The sequence below is a fragment of the Mytilus galloprovincialis genome, chromosome 13 (assembly GCF_965363235.1).
Source record: "Mytilus galloprovincialis chromosome 13, xbMytGall1.hap1.1, whole genome shotgun sequence".
NCBI lineage: Eukaryota > Metazoa > Mollusca > Bivalvia > Mytilida > Mytilidae > Mytilus > Mytilus galloprovincialis.
The window spans coordinates 29,938,115-29,960,087 of NC_134850.1; the positions used below are offsets into that span (position 1 = coordinate 29,938,115).

General features: G+C 31.2%; 1 protein-coding gene across 1 annotated transcript in view; it reads left to right on the top strand.

Moving 5' to 3' along the window:
* The first annotated feature begins 1,303 nt into the window (after positions 1-1,303).
* The window catches only part of LOC143056285 (ski oncogene-like), a 32,001-nt gene continuing 11,331 nt past the window's right edge, over positions 1,304-21,973 (top strand). The window contains exons 1-6 of the mRNA XM_076229378.1: positions 1,304-2,304; positions 9,648-9,841; positions 13,909-13,995; positions 17,887-18,077; positions 19,492-19,688; positions 20,372-20,557. Coding sequence (XP_076085493.1) covers positions 1,429-2,304; positions 9,648-9,841; positions 13,909-13,995; positions 17,887-18,077; positions 19,492-19,688; positions 20,372-20,557 — 1,731 coding nt within the window. The 5' untranslated portion in view covers positions 1,304-1,428. The remainder of the gene's footprint in view (positions 2,305-9,647; positions 9,842-13,908; positions 13,996-17,886; positions 18,078-19,491; positions 19,689-20,371; positions 20,558-21,973) is intronic.

Here is a 21,973-nt window from a genome sequence, read left to right on the forward strand (position 1 = left end):
AATTACATAAGATAGAGAACACAAGTATATGGTCCTCAACGGCACAAGCGCCAGTGGGAGTGGGTCCCCGTTTTTGTTTTTTGTTTTTAACTTTTTTTTTAAAATAAATTCAAGTAAATGTTTTTAAATTTCTATATAATTTTCACATATCCAATGTGTTCATTCTCTTATCCATACAATATTCCATTAAGAGCAATAAAAGTAGTTTATTTATTTAACGTCACTCTAACACAAAAAATTATCTAAAAAGGGGGGTCGTTCCCAGACGCCTGTGCATTTTCAAGTTTATACGGGGGAAAAGGGGGGGTGGGGTTTAAGATGATTTTATTTCGTGTTATTTAATAAAGAAGAAAAAATTGAAGGAAAAAATATGAACAGAATGGCTGTGAAAAAAAATAGCACTTTTGATCCCATTGTATATTACGTAAAACAATTACAAAAATGTTCAACATTGATTTTCAATCTTGGTTTTTATATATGTTATCAAAAAGCTAACAGAAAAAAAATGTCTTATTAAAAAAAAAATAGAAAATTTTGTCCCGTTTGTATAATGTTGTGTTAATCTTAATCAAGGACGCATAACTAACATAATAAGTTATAACTCTAATATACGTCCTTCATTTAATCATATTGTGGTTTATTGATACTGAAGTTCAATTTTAAAAACAAACAATTTTAGTTCAAACTTGTTGAAAAAATCCCATAAACTTTTCTGTTGGTGAAAACTTAATAAAGCAAACCATTAACTATAGAAGTAATCAGTAGCATTGATTATTCAACAGTCGCGGAATTTCCAATATCTCTATTTTGAAACAGACTATAGTTGATTCTGCAGACGTATGACGTCAGCGCGACACATAGTCGAGACGACTTTAATGTCAATTTACCAAAGCGCCAGACGGTCGAACGATCAATGACCATTTTAATACACCTTTTTTTCATCTTGAGATGATTCATAATTAACATTCATTTAATCCGTTACATATCAATAAATTGAAAACTATACTGTATTCTAATTATCTGGTTACAAAACAAGTTTAAAGCGCAAGATATGCATATAAATATGCATACAAGTCATTGAGGTGGGAAGTCAACGGATCGGCAGACCGTGTTATGTATAATCAACAATGTCCATTGTTTTTGTATATTGAAAAGCTTCGAATATCCTTAAGATATTGACAGATGTTAAACGTTATGTAAAAGAAATTATTCTCTGCAGTTGTTCCTTATAATATCGACCTTTATTGAACTTTATAACTACTATCGCGTAATCGTAGTAGTAGGACTGATTAACGGAACAGCCAACTATTTCAGTTTGTTATCAACTGCCGACAGTGGGGAGACGTTAGACGTATGTGTGTATTGCTTGAACTAAGTAACGGAGAGAAACGTTAAACGGAATTTTATTTCGAATGTGACAAATATTTAATGGAACATCTTAGATCACAAGTTGTTAACCCTCATGTAGAGAGGGTTATCAAAAACTTTCAAACATCAGCCATGCGGAGTTTACAAGGCCCTGGTCCCGCTGGATTTCTTTCACCAAGTGACATTGAGGAATACCGTAAAGCACTTAAAAAACTTCCGGAAAAGGGTTTGGAGTACGATCCTCTAAGAGGACCTCCGCCCTTCCCAGTGCAACAATTTCCAGTATTTGCACCCGTGGATGCTACTAAAAGTGAAAAAACGGATACATTGTTAGAAACCGAAACCATTGCTTGTTTTGAAGTTGGAGGTGAAAAAAGGTTGTGTTTACCACAGATTCTAAATACGGTTCTGAGGGATTTTAGTTTACAGCAAATTAATGCTGTGTGTGACGAACTTCATATTTTTTGTTCACGGTGTAATCCTGAACAGCTTCATACATTAAAAATGACAGGGATTCTTCCATTAGGGGCACCAAGTTGTGGACTTCTTACAAAAACTGACGCTGAAAGACTGTGCAATGCACTACTTCATAGGGCACCTGCTAAATGTTCTGAGCCCCCTACACGGGACAGCTTTAAAGTTTATCATGAATGTTTCGGGAAATGTAAAGGGATCTTTAGTCCTGAGATGTATGTGGAACCCATTGCCAAATGTATTCAGTGTGTGGACTGTATGGGCTCATTTTCACCAAGTGAATTTGTTCGTCATTCGCATAAAGCGCTTGAAAACAGAACTTGTCATTGGGGATTCGATTCATCACATTGGAGATCTTATTTATTGTTGGCTAAAGATCAGGAAAACCGTGATCGGGTGAAAGAGGTATTGCAGTACATGAAGTCAAGATTCGATACTTCAAAGAAATATAAACGAAAGCAGGTTAGTTAATTTGAATTTTAAGATACTGATCAATCTAGTCTTCACACTTAATCACAAGTCCTACAAAAAATGTAAAATTCTTCTCTTCAAGCCAACATAATCCAACTTAATTCTCAAAAAATGTGCTTCAGGTTTGTGGAGTCAAAGGTTTCTCATGAATGCTGTCAATCGTTTATATTATTGAAACTGGAAATTGGAATCAAATAATTACAGTAATCTTTTCAAACCTGTTAAACACCATTATGAACATTGGTGTCTTTAAAACTACATTATTCAATTTCACATGTACATGTAGTTTCATACTGTAATGTTTTGTAGTTTTAAACCATCTGTCTCAGCTGTTGCAGATTTCTTGATTTAATTACATGTAATATTATCTTTGGATCCCTGATAAATTTTTTTTGTTAAAACTTATGTTTTTCAAAAAGATCAATTGAAAAGCACTTACAATGTACATATAATATACATCTATTTTAAAGGATTCTCAATACACCAAGTCAGTCTTCTCAAAAATCCTTAAAATCATCTTTGAACTTGATATAGCTGATGGTTTTCCTGGTATCTTTTTCGCGTAAATTTAAATGGCGGGATATGTAGGCTTGTTAATAAAAAAGACTGTGATCCCATGTTTTACAAACTCTACTCTCAAAAAGTTGCATATTTATCACAATTATTCAAAAAACAATGTTGAAAAAAACTCTTAAAATAAAGTTTAAATACATGTGAATTTATTTGAAGATTGATAACATTTAAGCATATTAAATTTAAAGCAGAGTTTGCGAAAAGCGTCAGTCCTCAGGATTTTACCACCAAAATTTTGCGTAGGACTGACACAATTTTAGTATTTTTCAATAGAATTAATAGTAAGGACCAGTAGATTTTCTTCAAGGACCACCAGGGGAAAAAAAGATTTGGCGAACTCTGTTAAAGATAATATGCATGTTTGATAGTAAACTACATGTACATGTAGGTGTATTGGCATTGATTTATGATATGATTGAATATATTTACATGTTTTGACACTTTAATTTTTTTTTAAACAAATTATATGTAGACCAACACTAAAAAATATTTGTGGTTTAAATGTGTTTCCTTATTGAAGTATTTTTATGCCTCAAAATGTCTACCCTTGGCCTTAAAAGCCCTTAAATCATAATTGCCACTTTAATACATGTATGGTAGTTCAGTCACTACAAAATTACAGGCATCCCAATGATACTTAAATTTTGTAAGTACAAATGTAAAATTAAAAAAGGATTTGTACCTATATCCTCTATATATAGTGACAGTGTCAGTGTATGAGGTTATCTCAAGGATGAAACACACATACTTTTTTTTGTACTATAAGTATAATGAATTATGTATTTATATGTAACTTTTCTATGATAATATACAACAGACATAATGAACTGTGTACTTTGGGAATGCTCATGTTGTACATTCATGACATAATCATAGATTAGGACTATGTATATAATACACAATGTATTCAAGGTTCTATTAATTGAAAGATTGTGAATAAATTGATTTATTTGAATACACATGTAAGTTATTTTTCCCCCTGTGGATTGCCTATTAAACAAAGCTGTGACTTACAAATCTACATGTATGAAATTTATGTCTTTCACTAAAAATTGAATACACGATCCTTGAACTATAGGTCTGAAATTCTTCATCTTTCAAAGTAATGTACTTCTCTTTAAATATATATATATATTATATACTTTGGATCAATCATACACCTTTTTCATGATACAAATGTACCAAATATAGCAAATGCTGCCTTGAGAAATATGTACATGTATAAAGTACATGTTCCATGTATAAAAGATATATTCAGCATATATTTGCTGTGTACAATAACATGTTGTGTTAGGCAAAACCAATATTCAATTTTCATTGACCATACAGTCGATGTATATATATTGTATGTATCCATAATTTCAAAAATTTAGGACATGTATGTAGGACAAATGTAGGAGGGGTTAACCGTTTTACAGAAATTTGAACTAATGTAAAATGTAAATGAAACACATGATACAATGTAAATGGAGGATATACCCATTTACATTTATCCTGTTTATACATGTAGCATGATAATGACTTTAAGGTTGATTCAAAAATGCATCCCAATGAAATTCTTCAATTGTTGGCATTTTTATGATTATGGCTATTTTTTTTGGCATCTAATATAAATATCCTGTCTTGAATAGACACATAATCTAAATTAATTATGTTCATCTATAATAATTAATTAATCCATGTTTATTTATCTTATCTGCCATCCTTAAATCTTTTTATGACAGATTATAGGAAACAGTCCAGATTATTAAATATAACCTTCAGTTATCTCTATGATGGTAAAATTTTCCATCCTTCATTTTATACTGACAACTTTAAATTTATATACATGTAGAAAGATCATACTGCATAATTTTGTCCATGTCAAATTTTTTCTAAAGAAAGGTCAATTTTCTGTGAAATACAGGACCACAACCAGAGTTCGTGAAATCTTTTTTTTCCCTGTTGGTTCTTGAAGAAAATCAGCTGGTCCTAACTATTAATGCTATTGCAAAAATACTACAATTGTGTCGGTCCTTTTCAAAACTTTTGTGGTCAAATCCTCAGGGCCACCACTTTTTTTTAGAAATCTGCACATATCTGTAAAAAGAAATTCATATACACATGTAATTGTACCCAGTTTTATCTGCTTTATGGTACAGCCTCCTTTTGATATTAAAGAAAGATTCAGAAAAAATGAGATGTCAAGATATTTACACTGACAAGAGAAGTTGAAGGTTCTAATATATACATGTATATATATGTGGTGGTGTTTAACGACCTTGACTGGCCTTTCAGCCCTCGCACGGTCGGCATATATACATGTATATTCCATCCTTGGAGTGCAAAAAAAAAATCTGTAGTAATTAGTATAAGCAAATGAATTTGTACTTGGATCACCCTTACATGTTAAGATTGAGTATGAGACATATTTGTACATGTATCTTTTATTCCTTACATAAAAGCACTTTAAAGAGAGATAATTTTATAAGAGTTTAAGAGTACTGAAATTCTCTTGAGGTTTATGTTTTCCTGATTTAAGGCTTTTCTTGTCTTATAAAAGGTTGTGCTCTCTTGTGGATTGAAAGAGTACATTTATTATCTAATGCGTATTCAATTCAATTATTCCACATGTTCCATCTAACAAACTCTTGTTTACTCTAATTGCACTTTTTAATTTAATTTGGAATAAGCATTACTTGTTTTCTCATATGAATTATTTCATATTTTTCACGTCAGGGCTGAGTGATAGAAGGTTTTTATAGCCGACCATACAGTATGGGTTTTTCTCATTTCTGAAGGCTGTACATGTACAGTTGCCTATAACTGCTTACATCCACTTCATTTGAACTTAAAAAAATCAAGGTTCACGATTGGAATTTAATTGTAAATTAAATTAATGTTGATCCTGTTTCCAGATTTTTATGCCCCACCTACGATAGTAGAGGGGCATTCTGTTTTCTGGTCTGTGCCTCTGTTCGTGCGTCCGTGCGTCCATTCAGGTTAAAGTTTTTTGTTAAGGTGGTTTTTGATGAAGTTGAAGTCGCATCAACTTGAAACTTAGCACACATGTCTCCTATGACATGTATGATATGATCTTTCTAATTAAAGTTTTGACCCCAATTTCACGGTCCACTGAACATGGAAAATTATAGTGCGAGTGGGGCTTCCGTGTACTATGGACACATTCTTGTTTTAGTGATTTTTATACGAAATTTATGGTCCAGGGCTAAGGACTCTTCAAGTTGCTGTACAACAAACCTGAAAAAAAAGCCTTATTATTTCATTTTGGCAATAAATAGTGCTGAAAGTGGAATTAAACACCTATCTATCAATCAGATACAAAATGGACGTACATTTCCATCTAATGCATGAATTTAAAAGATGGAAGTTTTGTACACAGTCCCACAAAGAGTATGTACATGTAAGGCAAACTAAAAATATATGTGTGGTTCCAGTTACATACTTTTAAAAAACAGGGTCGGTGGGTCAGCAATTTTTTTTTTTTTTTAATTTTATTTTTGATTATAAAAAAATCGGGTACTTACCGAAATTGTTTCCGGTATTATACACGCCCAAACGGGAAGTCCGCCATTTTTACATGTGTTTGGTTGAAAAATAAACAGTCATGATACATTTTTAGTTAATTTTGTTGCATTCTGTTATGAATTCTTGAATTTTAGCCGTAACTGATACTTCTGATGGAAATTTAGATGACAGAAATCTATGAATTTAATTATTTTAAATCACATTCCTCAAAATTTGATCGTTTGAAAATTTATTTTTCAGAAATGAAAAAAAAGTTCTAGGGATGGGGGGTTTTAACTACCGTAGGGTTGGTCGGATAACTGGAACCACACATATATTTTTATTTGGCCTAAACACTTGAGAATGAAAATTCTATCATTCCTGTGTGTAGATATAAGTTCAATCAGTTACAAAAATACAATCATAGCTAATTTTTTTAGCAGTGAAATTGAAATTTACATTCTCTGCCAAGGGCAATATGCCCAAACCCAAAATATGGCATCTGCATAGTTTACATACTGAAGAAGATTTTATGTCAGGAAGAATAATAAAGTTGGTAGACAAAATCCAGACTATGTGAGATTTGATAGACAGCCCAACAGTCAATGACATTTTAGCCATGGATATATAGATTTTATAGATATGTACATAGTGTATATACATGTATATTGATCAGCGAACTTAGATACCATTGTTGTATGGAAGAATAGTAAATTCGGTTAAGTCATTCCAGTGGCAAATTGCCAAGATTTACCTGAGACATGTGACATTCATGTTACCTGTTCTTGTATATTGGGTTTGTTTCTATTTTGGTTTTTACAAACCTATTAATTACAAATAGGTTTTGCATTTTCTTTGTAATTTTATGGTCAAATGCGCTTGCAGATTTAAAGTTTTTTTTTTAATTTCAAAACCTAATCTTTTAAAAATAAATCCTGGTGCATGATTATTGTGCACTTTCGAACCAAACCGCAGTCTGCCGAAAATGCTTAAAAGCATATTAAGTGCAGACAGTTCATTGTTTAGTTAAATGACACTTGTAAAATGATACCTTGAAAAACAAACTTAAAACTGTAAACATAATGGTTACTCACTGAGGGAGAACAAGTAATGATAGCCATTTAAGTTGATGAATGTATATGGTTACCCTGGTTATAGATCTTTACATTACCAAAACCTTTAATGTTTTGGCTATACATTGTAATGTAAGATTATGATAGTCTACAACACAATATGTTTAAAAAATGAAAAGTAAGGTATTCACAGATTTAGGACATATATAAAAAGTTATCCAATTTAACATATTCATGTATTCGCAAAATTTTTCTATTTGTGAAAGTCAGGAAAAAAAGTCTGTTTACAGTATCAAAACTGTCCATCCAAATTTCTTTCGAAAAAAAGGTTAAAACATCTTTATTGTAAAAAGTGGACAGCATTCAAACATCACAAAATTTGCACATATAAAAAATACAAAGAATTTGAAATATGTTTTTACAATGGACTTCAACACAAAGTATTGTTAAAATATTGTTTTTTGTAAGAATTCAAATTATGGTGTAAATTAAATTCTATAGGAACATAAAAAAATACAAAAATTCAAACTGTTAGAAAAATACTATGTGCACTTCAAGACCATTATAGTGTTGCAATTTTTTTTTACCAAGAATTCAAATTATTGGTATAAAAATGATATAGTTTTAAACATCAAATGTTGTACCAGCTATTGCTATGGGACAGGAATGATGATAGGGCAATTTGGCTTGTATTGGATTTACACAGGTGTACAATATCACCATGAAGAGCAATTATAATGTAAGGCAATTACATGACTGTAGGTAAAATTACAGGTCACAGGGTCAAGTAATACATAATACTGAGCCATCATGTAAAAATATTATATAACACCTGGAAAATGACCCAGGTGACCTTTTATACCAGTAATAAATTATTTACCTGGGGGCTGAGAATTTTGATCAGCACTGACTAGACCCTAGACCATCAATACATTTTACCCCTCTAGATATTGGTAAATGTCCAAGCTATACATTAATATGTCAATATAACTTGTATAATCTTTCTCTCAATAATAATTTATATAATCTGTAGGATGTTGGTCAATATGCATTCCAAACTGTTAATGAAATGTACACACACACAGAGTTTTATTTGTTATTGTATATGTGAAAAGCATATTAATGAGTATATTTCATTTTGTTTGTACATATATACTGTTAATTCAGAAATAATTGCAATGTTTTTAATAATTGTGAAAAATGAGACAGGGTTATTAACGCAATTAAAACTCACATTTTGAAATTTTTTATATTTAAACTTGCATTTAGTAAAAAAATGACAAAATTGTAATAATATCTGAATTTACAGTGTTTCCAATCACAATAAAGTTTTAAATACCTACATGTACATGATGTATGTTGAAATTTATTTACATCTTCAAACTAAATAGTCAAATAAGGCTGAAATATCATAATTTTAATATAGAAAAATGACCTTGGGGTGTTAGGAGTTTTATGAAATGCTTAGTTTGTTTATACATAGTACATGTAGGTTGGGCTTAGTGGAGCTTTATACACAATGACTTTTAAAAATATAAAACCAGCGACTGTGACCTTATTTGAATTAGATAAAGAATGAGAAAAACTTGTGCACTGAGGCAGACACAGCTGATATATATTAGTTTATAGTCATTGCTTATCATGCAAGAGTACTTGTTTTAAATATAATGTGCATAATTTATAACCAATAAATTTACACATATATAATTTGAGCTACATGTAAAGTTTTAAGATATACTTTCACCTGGTAGATGATTCAATAATAGAATAACCCCATTTAGATTCAACAATGTTTTCAGTTTGAAATGGTAGCCAATTAGTCTGAGTACTCACAAGTAATTGTAAATACCATCAGAATCAGGAATATTATTATGATCAATTTCGAGAATCAGGAATATTATTATGATCAATTTCGAGAATCAGGAATATTATTATGATCAATTTCGCATGGACTCTCATGCTATTATTGTAGTATTAACAATCTTGAACTACCTATAATTAAAATGAGGGTCTTTAGACCCCTATTCTATTTATTGAACAGAATACAACAGGTTTAAAGGTTTACCGAACCATCTTAAGTTTTTGACAATTGTACAATTAATGTGGAAAGTCGCAGTTATTGAAATGTTATTGTTTTAATTTAGTATCAGAATATATATTGTTATAACTCTCTTTTTACAGCGACCAGAAATCTGCGACCCAACAGAACTTAAAAGATCTAAAAGTGAAGAAAGTGGAAGTTCTAGTGGGTCAAGTAGTAGCTCCTGGTCAGAATCGTCTGGAGTACGTGGTTTATCTGCATTTACACCATGGTCATCACTGGCATTAAAAGACGGAAAACTGCTTCACAATGCATCATCTATACTCAGAGAAAAGTAAGTATATTTCACAAGGAATGGTCAGTACTATGGTCAGCCATAAAATATAGATGACCACAAACCCACTGTTAAATACATTGTAAAAGTCAAAAACTGCAATTATATAGAGCGCATTTGTTTCTAACCTAAACGATGTAAACGATTACGCGCATAGTCGTTTAGTCCATTTGTTTCTTACATTTTTTGGTCAATGTTGACATCGTTCACATAAACGATGTACGGGCAACATAGTCGCGTAGTCGTTTATCGTTGAGACGTGTAAACGATAAATTTGTTTCTGCATCTGTGGTTTAGATAATTACGAGCATGTGTTGTTTTTGCAAAGTCCTGGTTATTTGTTTCCCACACTTTTTATACGACTGCAAAAATTTTAATTTTTTGGTCGTATATTGCTATCACGTTGGCGTCGTCGTCGTCGTCGTCGTCCGAATACTTTTAGTTTTCGCACTCTAACTTTAGTACAAGTGAATAGAAATCAATGACATTTTAACACAAGGTTTATGACCACAAAAGGAAGGTTGGGATTGATTTTGGGAGTTTTGGTCCCAACATTTTAGGAATTAGGGGCCAAAAAGGGCCCAAATAAGCATTTTCTTGGTTTTCGCACTATAACTTTAGTTTAAGTGAATAGAAATCTATGAAATTTTGACACAAGGTTTATGACCACAAAAGGAAGGTTAGGATTGATTTTGGGAGTTGAGGTCACAACAGTTTATGAATTAGGGGCCAAAAAGGGGCCCAAATAAGCATTATTTTTGGTTTTTGCACCATAACTTTAGTATAAGTAAATAGAAATCTATGAAATTTAAACACAAGGTTTATGACCATAAAAGGAAGGTTGGGTTTGATTTTGGGAGTTTTGGTCCTAACAGTTTAGGAATAAGGGGCCCAAAGGGTCCAAAATTGAACTTTCAGTGATTTCATCAAAAATTGAATAATTGGGGTTCTTTGATATGCCGAATCTAACTATGTATGTAGATTCTTAATTTTTGGTCCCGTTTTCAAATTGGTCTACATTAAGGTCCAAAGGGTCCAAAATTAAACTTAGTTTGATTTTAACAAAAATTGAATCCTTGGGGTTCTTTGATATGCTGAATTTAAAAATGTACTTAGATTTTTAATTATTGGCCTAGTTTTCAAGTTGGTCCAAATGGGGGTCCAAAATTAAACTTTGTTTGATTTCATCAAAAATTGAATAAATGGCTTCTTTGATATGCCAAATCTAACTGTGTATGTAGATTCTTAATTTTTGGTCCAGTTTTCAAATTGGTCTACATTAAGGTCCAATTAAGGGTCCAAAATTAAACTAAGTTTGATTTTAACAAAAATTAAATTCTTGGGCTTATTTGATATGCTTTATCTAAATATGTACTTTGATTTTTGATTATGGGCCCAGTTTTCAAGTTGGTCCAAATCAGGATTCCATATCAAGTATTGTGCAATAGCAAGACATTTTCAATTGCACAGTATTGCACAATAGCAAGAAATATCTAATTGCACAATATTGTGCAATAGCAATTAATTTTCAATTGGAGTTATCTTTCTTTGTATAGAATAGTAGTTGATAATATATGTTGGAAATTTGCCAGACATGACTATGATGTCATTTTCTATTTTTATTTGCCAATAACTTTATGTAAATAACTTCATTGGAAATTTGCCAATATAAAATGTTGCTGATGAAGCTTTTTTTCCTTATCTTATCTAAAATGTTTTTAGATAATGTATGTTGGACATTTGCCAGACATGACTATGATGTCATTTTCTATTTTCATTTGCCAATAACTTTATGTAAATAACTTCATTGGAAATTTGCCAATATAAAATGTTGATGATGAAGTTTTTTTAATTGTTTTATACAATAAACAATGTATATTCACTTTTACTACCAACCAATCTTTACCATTCAGAGATAACAAGCACTTTATTTTACATTTTAATATTTTATGATGTATTTAAAAGAGTAGTTATTGTTGCAAACTCCATTAGAAATTTGAATTGATATCAGTTTTGGAAAAAGGGAAAAGGGGATGTGAAAAAAAGGGGGGGGGGGGTTAAATTTTTCTCATTTCAGATTTCATAAATAAAAAGAAAATTTCTTCAAACATTTTTTTGAGAGGATTAATATTCAACAGCATAGTGAATTGCTCAAAGGCAAAAAAAAACTTTTAAGTTCATTAGACCACATTCATTCTGTGTCAGAAACCTATGCTGTGTCAACTATTTAATTTTAGATTTAAAAAGTTTGAAGAAGAAATCTTTAATTGATTTGTAAAATCTTGACATTTGTTTTGTGTAAAAAAAACCCATGTAATGTCAAAAATTTGATCACAATCCAAATTCAGAGCTGTATCACGCTTGAATGTTTTGTCCATACTTGCCCCAACTGTTCAGGGTTCGACCTCTGCGGTCGTATAAAGCTGCGCCCTGCGGAGCACCTGGTTCCTGTTTGTTTACAGTGCATGAGTGTAGTCTATTTCTGTCTGACTACGTCGGGTCTATAAAGTGTATTAAACGATGTATTTGTTTCTAGCAGCCTAATGTTTACAACCGGTAAACGATAGTCATCGATGACAAAATTTCGGTTTAAAAACAAATGCACTCATAATGTATATGTAGATGCCATAAAATTGTAACCAAGTCTGGACTGTACATGTTTGTGGAAGTTTTCATGGCTACCGATTTTCTGTGGATATTTGATTTTATATATTGTGGATTTGCCAAACTCTGCATACAAGCATATAAAAAATTAAGACTTTGTTGAACATTGAAATTGGTGGTTTATCTCAGTACTCATAAAAACCATGAAAATGAGTATACATGTACAAAATGTATCTCACAAATTTATAGAATATATTGTAATACTTTGAATTGAACTTTGTTATTTTTCCATCATTTAATGGGCATTTTCAATTTATCCCTTGACATAAAATACTGAACTTGAAACTATACCTATATAACTTAATGCTATTTTCATATTTTATAAGTTGTTATTATAAAATTAATTGTTTTTCAATCCTATGACAGTTTCATTGGTCGATGATGGTCGTTACTATGGTTTTATTATGCCATTTGCTAGAGGTTTAATAATCCTTACAGCCATCTTGAATGAATAGATACATGTAGGTTAATCCTCTGATCATTATAGAATTAATTATTCCATCTGACCTTTACGTGTTAATGATATCTATAGAGTGTATTAATTCCAGGTTTAGAACTAACAAACAAAAACATTTGTGATGTCCTTTTAATAGGACTACTTTTATACCTTATTTTGATATTTAAAAACCTACACAAATATTTTCTCAATTTTTGTCAGGAAGTTTGATGACATTAGACATGACAGTTTCTCTCGTGTGACCAGAATATTTAAAAGATATGTTTCATTCAAATGTACATATATATCTCAACAATGTAAAAAAAGAATCAATTATTTATAGCTTCAAGAGTTTTCATTAATGCTTTTGAGAATTAAAGACAGAAATGATAAGTCTTGCAAAGGTGTTGGCTACATGTACTGTCTATGTCCTAAAGCTTCTTCAGAAAATTTTGTTTGTAACACAAGAAATGAACCAGCTGAGCATCATACTTTAGCAGCTTGAAACTATTAACACAAAAACTGCTGAAAGCATGAAATCAACCAAGGCAGCTAGTGTGAAATTTGAAATTATTTAATCTTAGAATATTATTTTGGCATTTTAAAGAAACTGTAACCCTGTTCCTTCATGATAAAACTGTGATATACTGTTACCCCCATAAAAAAAACTGTGAATGATAACATATTGGTAAAACTGTTATAACTGTTACCTTAATGGTAAATTGTCATATACTGTTGGCATCACACACAAACAAAACTGTCATTTATAGTGCTGTAACATAAATGTGAAAATTGTCTTAGATAAATTGCAACCTTTTTTAACAGTTTATTTTTTGTAGTCTGCTATTTTTTGGGTAGGAAAAGTTAGGGTAAATAAACATAACTTTTTTATTGCCATATGTATACATTTGTACTTATTATTTTGGTTGATTGTGTTTATTCTATTAACAAGTATGTTTATTTTTAGCTTCCCAGGAATTCCTGCATACCTACAGTCTGGACCTCCTGTTTTACTGAATCCCGACCGAGTTGTTCCTTCATCTGAATCATCACGGTATGTACATAAAGCATTTTATGTTCAGGTATAAAAAAAATATGCCAACCTTGGTCAGAGCTTGTACTTTTGTCTTTTTGTACAGAGCATGAGATTTTAACTCTGTATTTTTTTTTTAGTACAGTATGTCAGTTTGATAATGTTGGAAGGCCAGGGGGGTATGGGGTTGTTCAAAAAGTGTTGACCTTGTCATTACAGCTTATAATTTAGAGATAATAACTGGTAACTTTCAACACACACACACCCTCTTTGGAAGACTTACACTTTTTATGTTTCGTTTTACTAATTTATGTTTTAATTGTTTAAGTGACCACATACACCTAGTTGTGTATAATAGTCTATACTATTAAAAATTGGGATAAAGATTATTTTTATACTGGAGGGTTGAACAAGTGTCTACTGTTTATAGATTAATACTTTAAGCTTCTTTTATAGAAAGCATTCATATTTGGCTGACACGGGCCCTGTAGTCTGATGTTGATAACATTGTATACTTAAAATTTAAATACTTATAAAATTTTATGAATGGTCATTCTGACAGGTTAAATTATTTTAAAGTTCAGTAATGTTAGTTGTGTGGTGATCCTTGACAAACCCTGTCTCATAAATATACATGTCAGGTCAGGAAAATAATACACAATTTGACATGTCCTGTTTTTACAGATTGAACTTTATATTTGAATGAATAGCTTGTTGATGACAACAGAAAGAGATCTGCTTTTATCTGATATTAAAAACCAAATTTTTCAGGGGTTCAACTTAACGTGTGTCCCAGGACCTGAGGACCTTTTGGGAGTCGGGGGACATTTCAATTTTGAATTCCTATTAAGTCCTGCACCTTTAATCCTTAATATTGATGCCTAGCAGTACAGGAAGTCGTGACTCCTCAAGTAGCACTTTTTATTCGAAAAATTCAAATGGCCCTGGCAGTGTATTAAGAAATAGACCATAATCCCAATGGCAAAATTTGATGCATGTACATGAAAATCACATATAAAATTTAAATTTAGTCTCCGTCATATATTTTGAAATGATAGGTGTACATGCAGCACTTGTTAATTTAAAAATGCCCCTTCAAAACTTGTTAGAGATAAAAGTATGATTAAAATATATCATACTACATCAAAATTTGTCAAAATTAATATAATATTTTTCAGACCCAGACAAGAACAATTTGTCTAGGTCTAACAGGGTTTCCTGAGTCTACAATAACAGTGTGTGCTTGATTTCCTAATTCTGCAAAAGCAGTGTGTTTACATGGCTACATAAAGGGGTATTTTTCCTACATGTACTTGTACACCGTGATGATTTCATAAACTAGTTCAATTGGCTTTATGGAGCAATTTATATCAGATTAACATTCTTTTTCTTTTATCTTTTGTTATCGTAATCATTGCATGCATGTTAAGTTGAAGGTCGAGTGTACAAGGTGTGTTCACCAGATTAGCGATTTATAATTATCTATTGATCAGGCTATATATTTTAATATGACAAGGAGATTAGGAAAGATAATAACATAAATGGAATAATTCTTTCAAATATGTTTGGTCGATTGTTCAAAAACATTTTTTTATATATGTCATTTTCTATATATATTAAAAACATGTATATTGTCCATCATAAATCTATCGGAGATTGAGATAATTAGCTGATTTATGAGAATAATATAAGAATACGGAAATGTGGTGTGATTGTCAATGAGACAACTATCCCTGAAGGACGGTAATGAATTGATAATGAAATAGAACGAATGAGTTTAACACTACTTTCTGAGTCTTTTGTTTTATTTTCGAACAAATTTTTTGGAAATTATTATAGTTTAATCACAACTTTATAATTTTTGTAAAAACAATGAAGGGGGAAGTTTTAAATATGTTATTAAAATCATGAGAAACAGGATTTTATGGCTTTTAATAAGTGCTAGTTTGAAAAATGATATTTTCAATAAATTATAATATGATAAGCTTTTTTGAAAAAAAAAGAAAATATTTAGCAGGATTTTGGCATTTCAATTGCATTTTATACTTTATTAAAAATACTTCTGAAAATCCATAGAATAAAAGTTAGTCTAATATGTATTTCATGTTTTTACCAGGCATGACCCAGAATAAAATGTTTTGCTTCTAAAGTTTCATTTAAAAACCTTGTTGTAAGTTCTTGTATATTTCTAGTGTTAGAGATCCAACTCTAATTGTATATTGTGTTGCCCACTTTCTTTACAATTACATTGTCTGATGTCATATATATATATATTTATAAAACAATACATAAGGAGAACAAAAATAATTGGATGTAATGAATGTCATATCTACATGTCAGATGAAATATAATATTCATGCATGTTCATGTATAAATTCAAGTACTTGTATATTCTAGAAGTTGGTTAATGATTAGTTTAAGACATGTCTAGAAAATATTCCAGTATAAGCCCTATGAGTTATTTATCCTACTATCCTATAAGGTATAATTTGTTGTTAAAAGTACAACTTTGTTTTGAAGGTCAGATTAGACCATTGAGGTCATTTTACCTTTAAAAATACAATTTATTTGTTCTGTAAATTTATTTTTTGGGGAGGGGTTGAAAGATGAGTGTTGACAGACAAGGAAATGAAGTTTTAAGGATTACTCCTCAAAAGCACACCCCTCCGATGAGAAATGGCCCCCATGTCCTAGCACAATCTAGAATTGCACTCATAAAATTAAGGAAGGACCTAATCCAGAAGTTATGTCTGTTGGTCAAGCTATCGGTCAAGCTTGTTGTTCATTTCCATAGCTGCCAATGGATCAATATAACTAGAGAAACTTGATCAGGGTGACCTAGGGAGCATTACATAATTTAAAATCCATTGATTGTGGACTTTGGACTTGAACCAAACAAACAAAGATTAATGGTCTACTGGCTGTAAGTGAATTATTGAATATCAATAAAACAATTTATGACCAAGCAGGTGTGTGTCCAATGAATGGTCATTGTTGTTGGATATGGCATGTACTATTAGATATAGTTTGACCAAATTAGACTTAATGTTTGCTTTAACTTATATTTCTTTTCCAATGTTTTACCAACTTTGTATTGGTAAAATGTTTGTGTGAACTTCGGTTTAAACTGTCCCTTCATTTCAGTTATATACTGACAATATTAAAGGACCAAGTCTGAACCTTAGTAAACATGATAACCTAATATGTAAACTTGTATGAGTCCCCCAGGACAATTATGAAATTTCATATGTATAATTATAACTGACAAATGAATAGGAGATATCGCTATTTTCACATGCGTTTTCAAAATTTTTCTGTTTGCCTTACCAGTACACAGTATATACATTATACATGTATATGTACATTGAAAGAAAACCAGAATTTTAAAGGAGACAATTTTCATATACCTTCTATATCCAATTTGCTCAAACGAATTTAGAATACTTTAGATTCCTTCATTTTTTGTGGGTATCAATTTTCGTGGATTGGGGAATTTTGCATTTTCCTAAATATTTAATTTCGTGGTTTTTTGTCAAAGTCAGTGTTCAACCTAAAAGCAAATTTGGTGAGCATTTAAATTTGGAGTTCACCTGTACCAACGAAAACCATACAAATTGATATCCCACAAATACATGTAATATAAATGAATCCACAGTATTCAGGCCAAATAAAAAAGAATGTGTGGTTTATTTTATTTTTTTTTTTTTACATTGAGTCTATGGGAGCAACATTCTGACTTTAACAGTGCTTAATGAAAAAAGACAATAAAATCTTCAGGGTAGGCTTTTTTTTGAGGCGGTAAAGTAGGGAAGGTAGGGTTACTGGAACCACACATATATTTTTATTGGGCCTCAGTTTAAACTGTAGTGTATTTGTCATTGTCAGTTCACAATGCATTATTTCTATTTTTAGATATGAAAGAGGTTTTGCTCCTAATGTATCTTTAGCCCCAGCATCCAAACACAAAGATGATGTGGATGATATCAGTGACGATGAGGAAGACAAGGAACCAGTTAAAACAGAAACAGAAAGGTCAAGGTCACCAGCTTCTAGAGAATGGGATCTCCCAAGTGAATCTGATGACTCCCTTCACCTTTCAGATGGTATTAATTTAATATTTTTTAATGGTCACAAGTACATCAAATTTTTTTTAAGGGGGATCACCTCTGTTCACAAGTTTGGGACTTTCATACTGGTACTTTTAATTTATCAAGTGACCGTGATTACAATTTTTATCAATTCTGTTTACTATATATTAAAGCAAGTTTTTCCAGAAATTCTTACTGAAATTTTAGGGTTAGAGCTCAAAATTAAGGTCAGTTGGGAAACTTTGAACATATGTATTATATATATGGGTCCTATAATTAATCTAAAACATACATCTCTTCCCTGAGTGTTTTATCACAGTTGTGTTGATATTCATAATGTATTTTCTAGTGAATAGTAGTATATATTTTCTTCTCTGATAAAAGCTTGTACATTCAACCTTTAATCAAGAGGTTTGATGTTTTAAAGTACATTGTAAAGTAAACTATATTTGTATCTTCTTAATAGTAATTACAAAATGTAGTTAATAGATAATACAGTTTCAGACTATTTGTAAAATTTGTTTGTCAAAGTTGTATGAGAAACATTATATGTGGCAGACACTGTGCAATTAAAACCTGATACATGAATTCGATAAAACGAGATTTATAACAGATAAAGTTAATCCTTTGTTTACAAGCTGACCTTAAATGGTTAATGTTTCAGCCTACGTATGATTGGTAAAAACAATAATGACACAAACAGTTTACATGTTTAAACAGCTACTTAATATATGAAAGTTGAAGAAAATTTTCCTTATTTTGCTGACCACTATATATTTCCTCTTTCCTTTAATAGAATATAAAAATGAGAAGATGTTGTATGATTGCCAATTGAAGAGTTATGGAGCGATCAATTATTTTCAAGGGGGAGGTTATGTTTTTTTTTTATCTCGGTCAAAAAAAAATCTTTTCGTAGTTGAATACAAGATGAGGAATGAGGAAAATCTGGTCCCCCCTCCTCCCCTTTGAGGTATACTGCTTGTTCCCTTATCCACATGTAACCCAATGATTAGGATGTATACAACTAATGGTCATCAATTCATGTGGCCTTTTACAATGAGCAAAACCCATAAAATATACTGTAAATTCAGAAATATTGCCAGGTCTTTATTCAGAAATTATTGCCAGGTCTTTATTATTGCGAACAATGCAACAGAGTTGTAAACGCAATAATTTAAACTCCTATTTTGAAATATTTTATATGAATTAAACTGGATTTTTCTCAAAACTGAAAACATCGCAATAAGAACTGCATGCAATAATTTCTGAATTTACAGTAGTATGTTAAAAAAAAAGACTCTGTCATGACAAAATGTGAACAATTCAAAAGAGTAAAAACCAATAAATTGTGGCAAGTTCATTCATATTGCGACAAGTTTATTCATATTGCGACGAGTTTATTTATATTGTGGCATCTATTTATTTCTAGGGGAAGAGACTACAGCAGATTCACCAGATCTGAAAGCTTCCCTAGAGGAGGAGTTACAATTAGTACAATGTATGCTGGATAAAACATCATTGAGTCAGGAAGAAAAAGATAATTTCCTCGTCAAACTTGGAAAAGTTCATTCGAAAAGGGACGAGCAGTTCAATCAGATGGTTAGAATGAACAGTACTTTGAGAAAGGTGAGTGGTCAATTCCAAGGGAAACTCCAGATGCATTAAAAGGAAAATCTAGGTGCAATCAAAGGAAAAATCTAGATGCTTTCCAAGGAAAATCTAGATGTATTCGTAGGAAAATCTAGATGCATTCGAAGGAAGGTCCAGAGGGGGTTACAAAATATTTAGAACAAGAAGAAAAACTTGAAAAGGAAACATCATTAGAGTACAATAATTTAAAATATCGGGAGCCACATGACCAATTTCAAAAGTGGGTCAACAAATTGACTGCCTGTTAACCTACTGGCTGTATGATACATGACATTTTATAATTAGCTTGTCAAAATTGTGAGACATTGTTTTGAAGACTATTATAATACATTTACATGTACATAATGATATACATGATATTATGGAGTGCATTTTTTTTAAACTGACATTTGTTATTCTAATGAGATATACAAGGAAGGAACACTCACTAGTATACCAGTCAAAATATGAATCAGTGGCAACCAAGAAATTTTTAAAAAGGGGGGGGGGGGGCAGTCATGCTTCACTATAATCAACAAAATTTGTTCACAAACAGATATTGCTATTTTCTATGCCAAATGGTCCAAAAAAGCATTTCAATTGAAAACATTCTTTTTTTTTTACCTTTTAAATTTGCATGTAATATGGTTGCTGTAACCTACTGTGATTTTTGCTTACAGGAAGTTGAGGGCTTGAAGAAAACAATGAAGGAGAAACTAGACAAAATGGTTGAAAAAAATGAAAAATTAACGAAACAATTGGAGAGAACGAGGATCGAAACAGAATGTCGATTAGAGGAGGCTAATGACGATAAGGATAAACTGGTCAAGGAGATTAAAAGATTAAAAGGTCATGAAGAAGTGGAGGTAAGACACTCAAATTAATATGTAAGAGGACAACATGATGGGTGCCACATATGGAGCAGGATCTGCTTACTCACCAGGATAATCTGAGATCTCCCCCTCTGGTAACTTCCGCCCCTTTTTTGTTGCTTTTCATTATAGTGGGAAATTTGTCTTACATACTTTGAAACAAGAAACAACTTTTTTGCAAAAGTGGAAAAAAATGCATCAATTTTATTTTTTTTCATCGACATTAAAATATGAACAAAATCTAAGGCATTATCCAAAAGATATTTTTGATAAAAGATGTTATACAACAATTTAATATATTTTAAGTAAGCTCTTTGCTCATCATTTTTTTTTTTTTCAAAACAAAATGTCAAATTGCTATTTTTGATCAGATATGTTATTTAACATGTTTATGATTTGATAGTGACGTCACAACTGACATTTTCATCCTTGTAAATAACCAATGTTATATCATCCTATCCATGGCTAAATATAACTAAGAGGATTATGAAAGTATTGAACAATTTGACTATTTTTGGAAAACAGGGGTAAAATAATGGTTCCTTATTATACCTTTGTCCTTTCCCTCCTGACCGAGTCATTAATATAAAGTTTATTTCACTGCCTTAGTGCTGTAACAATCATAAATACTTCAAGTCTACCTTTGGATTTACTTATGATTAGAAAGTTTTGAAAATTTTAAATTATTGAATAATTAATTGACAAGAAACCTTGTAAGTGGTCTGAAAAAAAAATCAAGTCTTTAAATTTAACTATTTCAAAGAGCAGCTGCATGATCAGTTGTTGAAAACTACCCACTTTGTTTCCCCGGAAAAGAAGTTTGTTTTTAAGTTTACGACCCAGTGGCACTAAGTGCAAATATTGAATCGTGGGCTGAGGTAGTTGTTAAATTATTGTTCATGGGTAGAAGACCTGAAGGGTTTTTTAAAAAAGAAAGAAAAAGTGATTCATTGTTAAAATATTGAGGAAGAACTAGTAATTGTTATCTCATCCCAACCCAGAACAGTATAATGCTGTCATGAAGGTATATATATTTAAATTTTTCAACAATTTTACAATAACAACACTTGAGAAAGCACAATAGGAAGTTGTTAAATAATAGACTGGTTTCCCTCATCTGTCCTGTGAATTAAATCGTTCATTGACCTGAAATGATTACTGGTGACATCACCCGTTAATAAGGCGTTATTATTCGGTCAGTAACAGTAATGTAAAAGATTAGTTTGTTAAATGTTATATGCCTGATAAATTTTCCAAAAATACAAATTATAGAGTTCTTATAAATTTCACCAGTCTCCCTTTTCTGAAAAGAACAAGAGTTTACAACTCTTCCTTTGTTTTTTGAGTAAATTTGACCTGAGACTGATGGCAGAAATTCTTTCAAATAAATTTCACAAAATTAATACACTT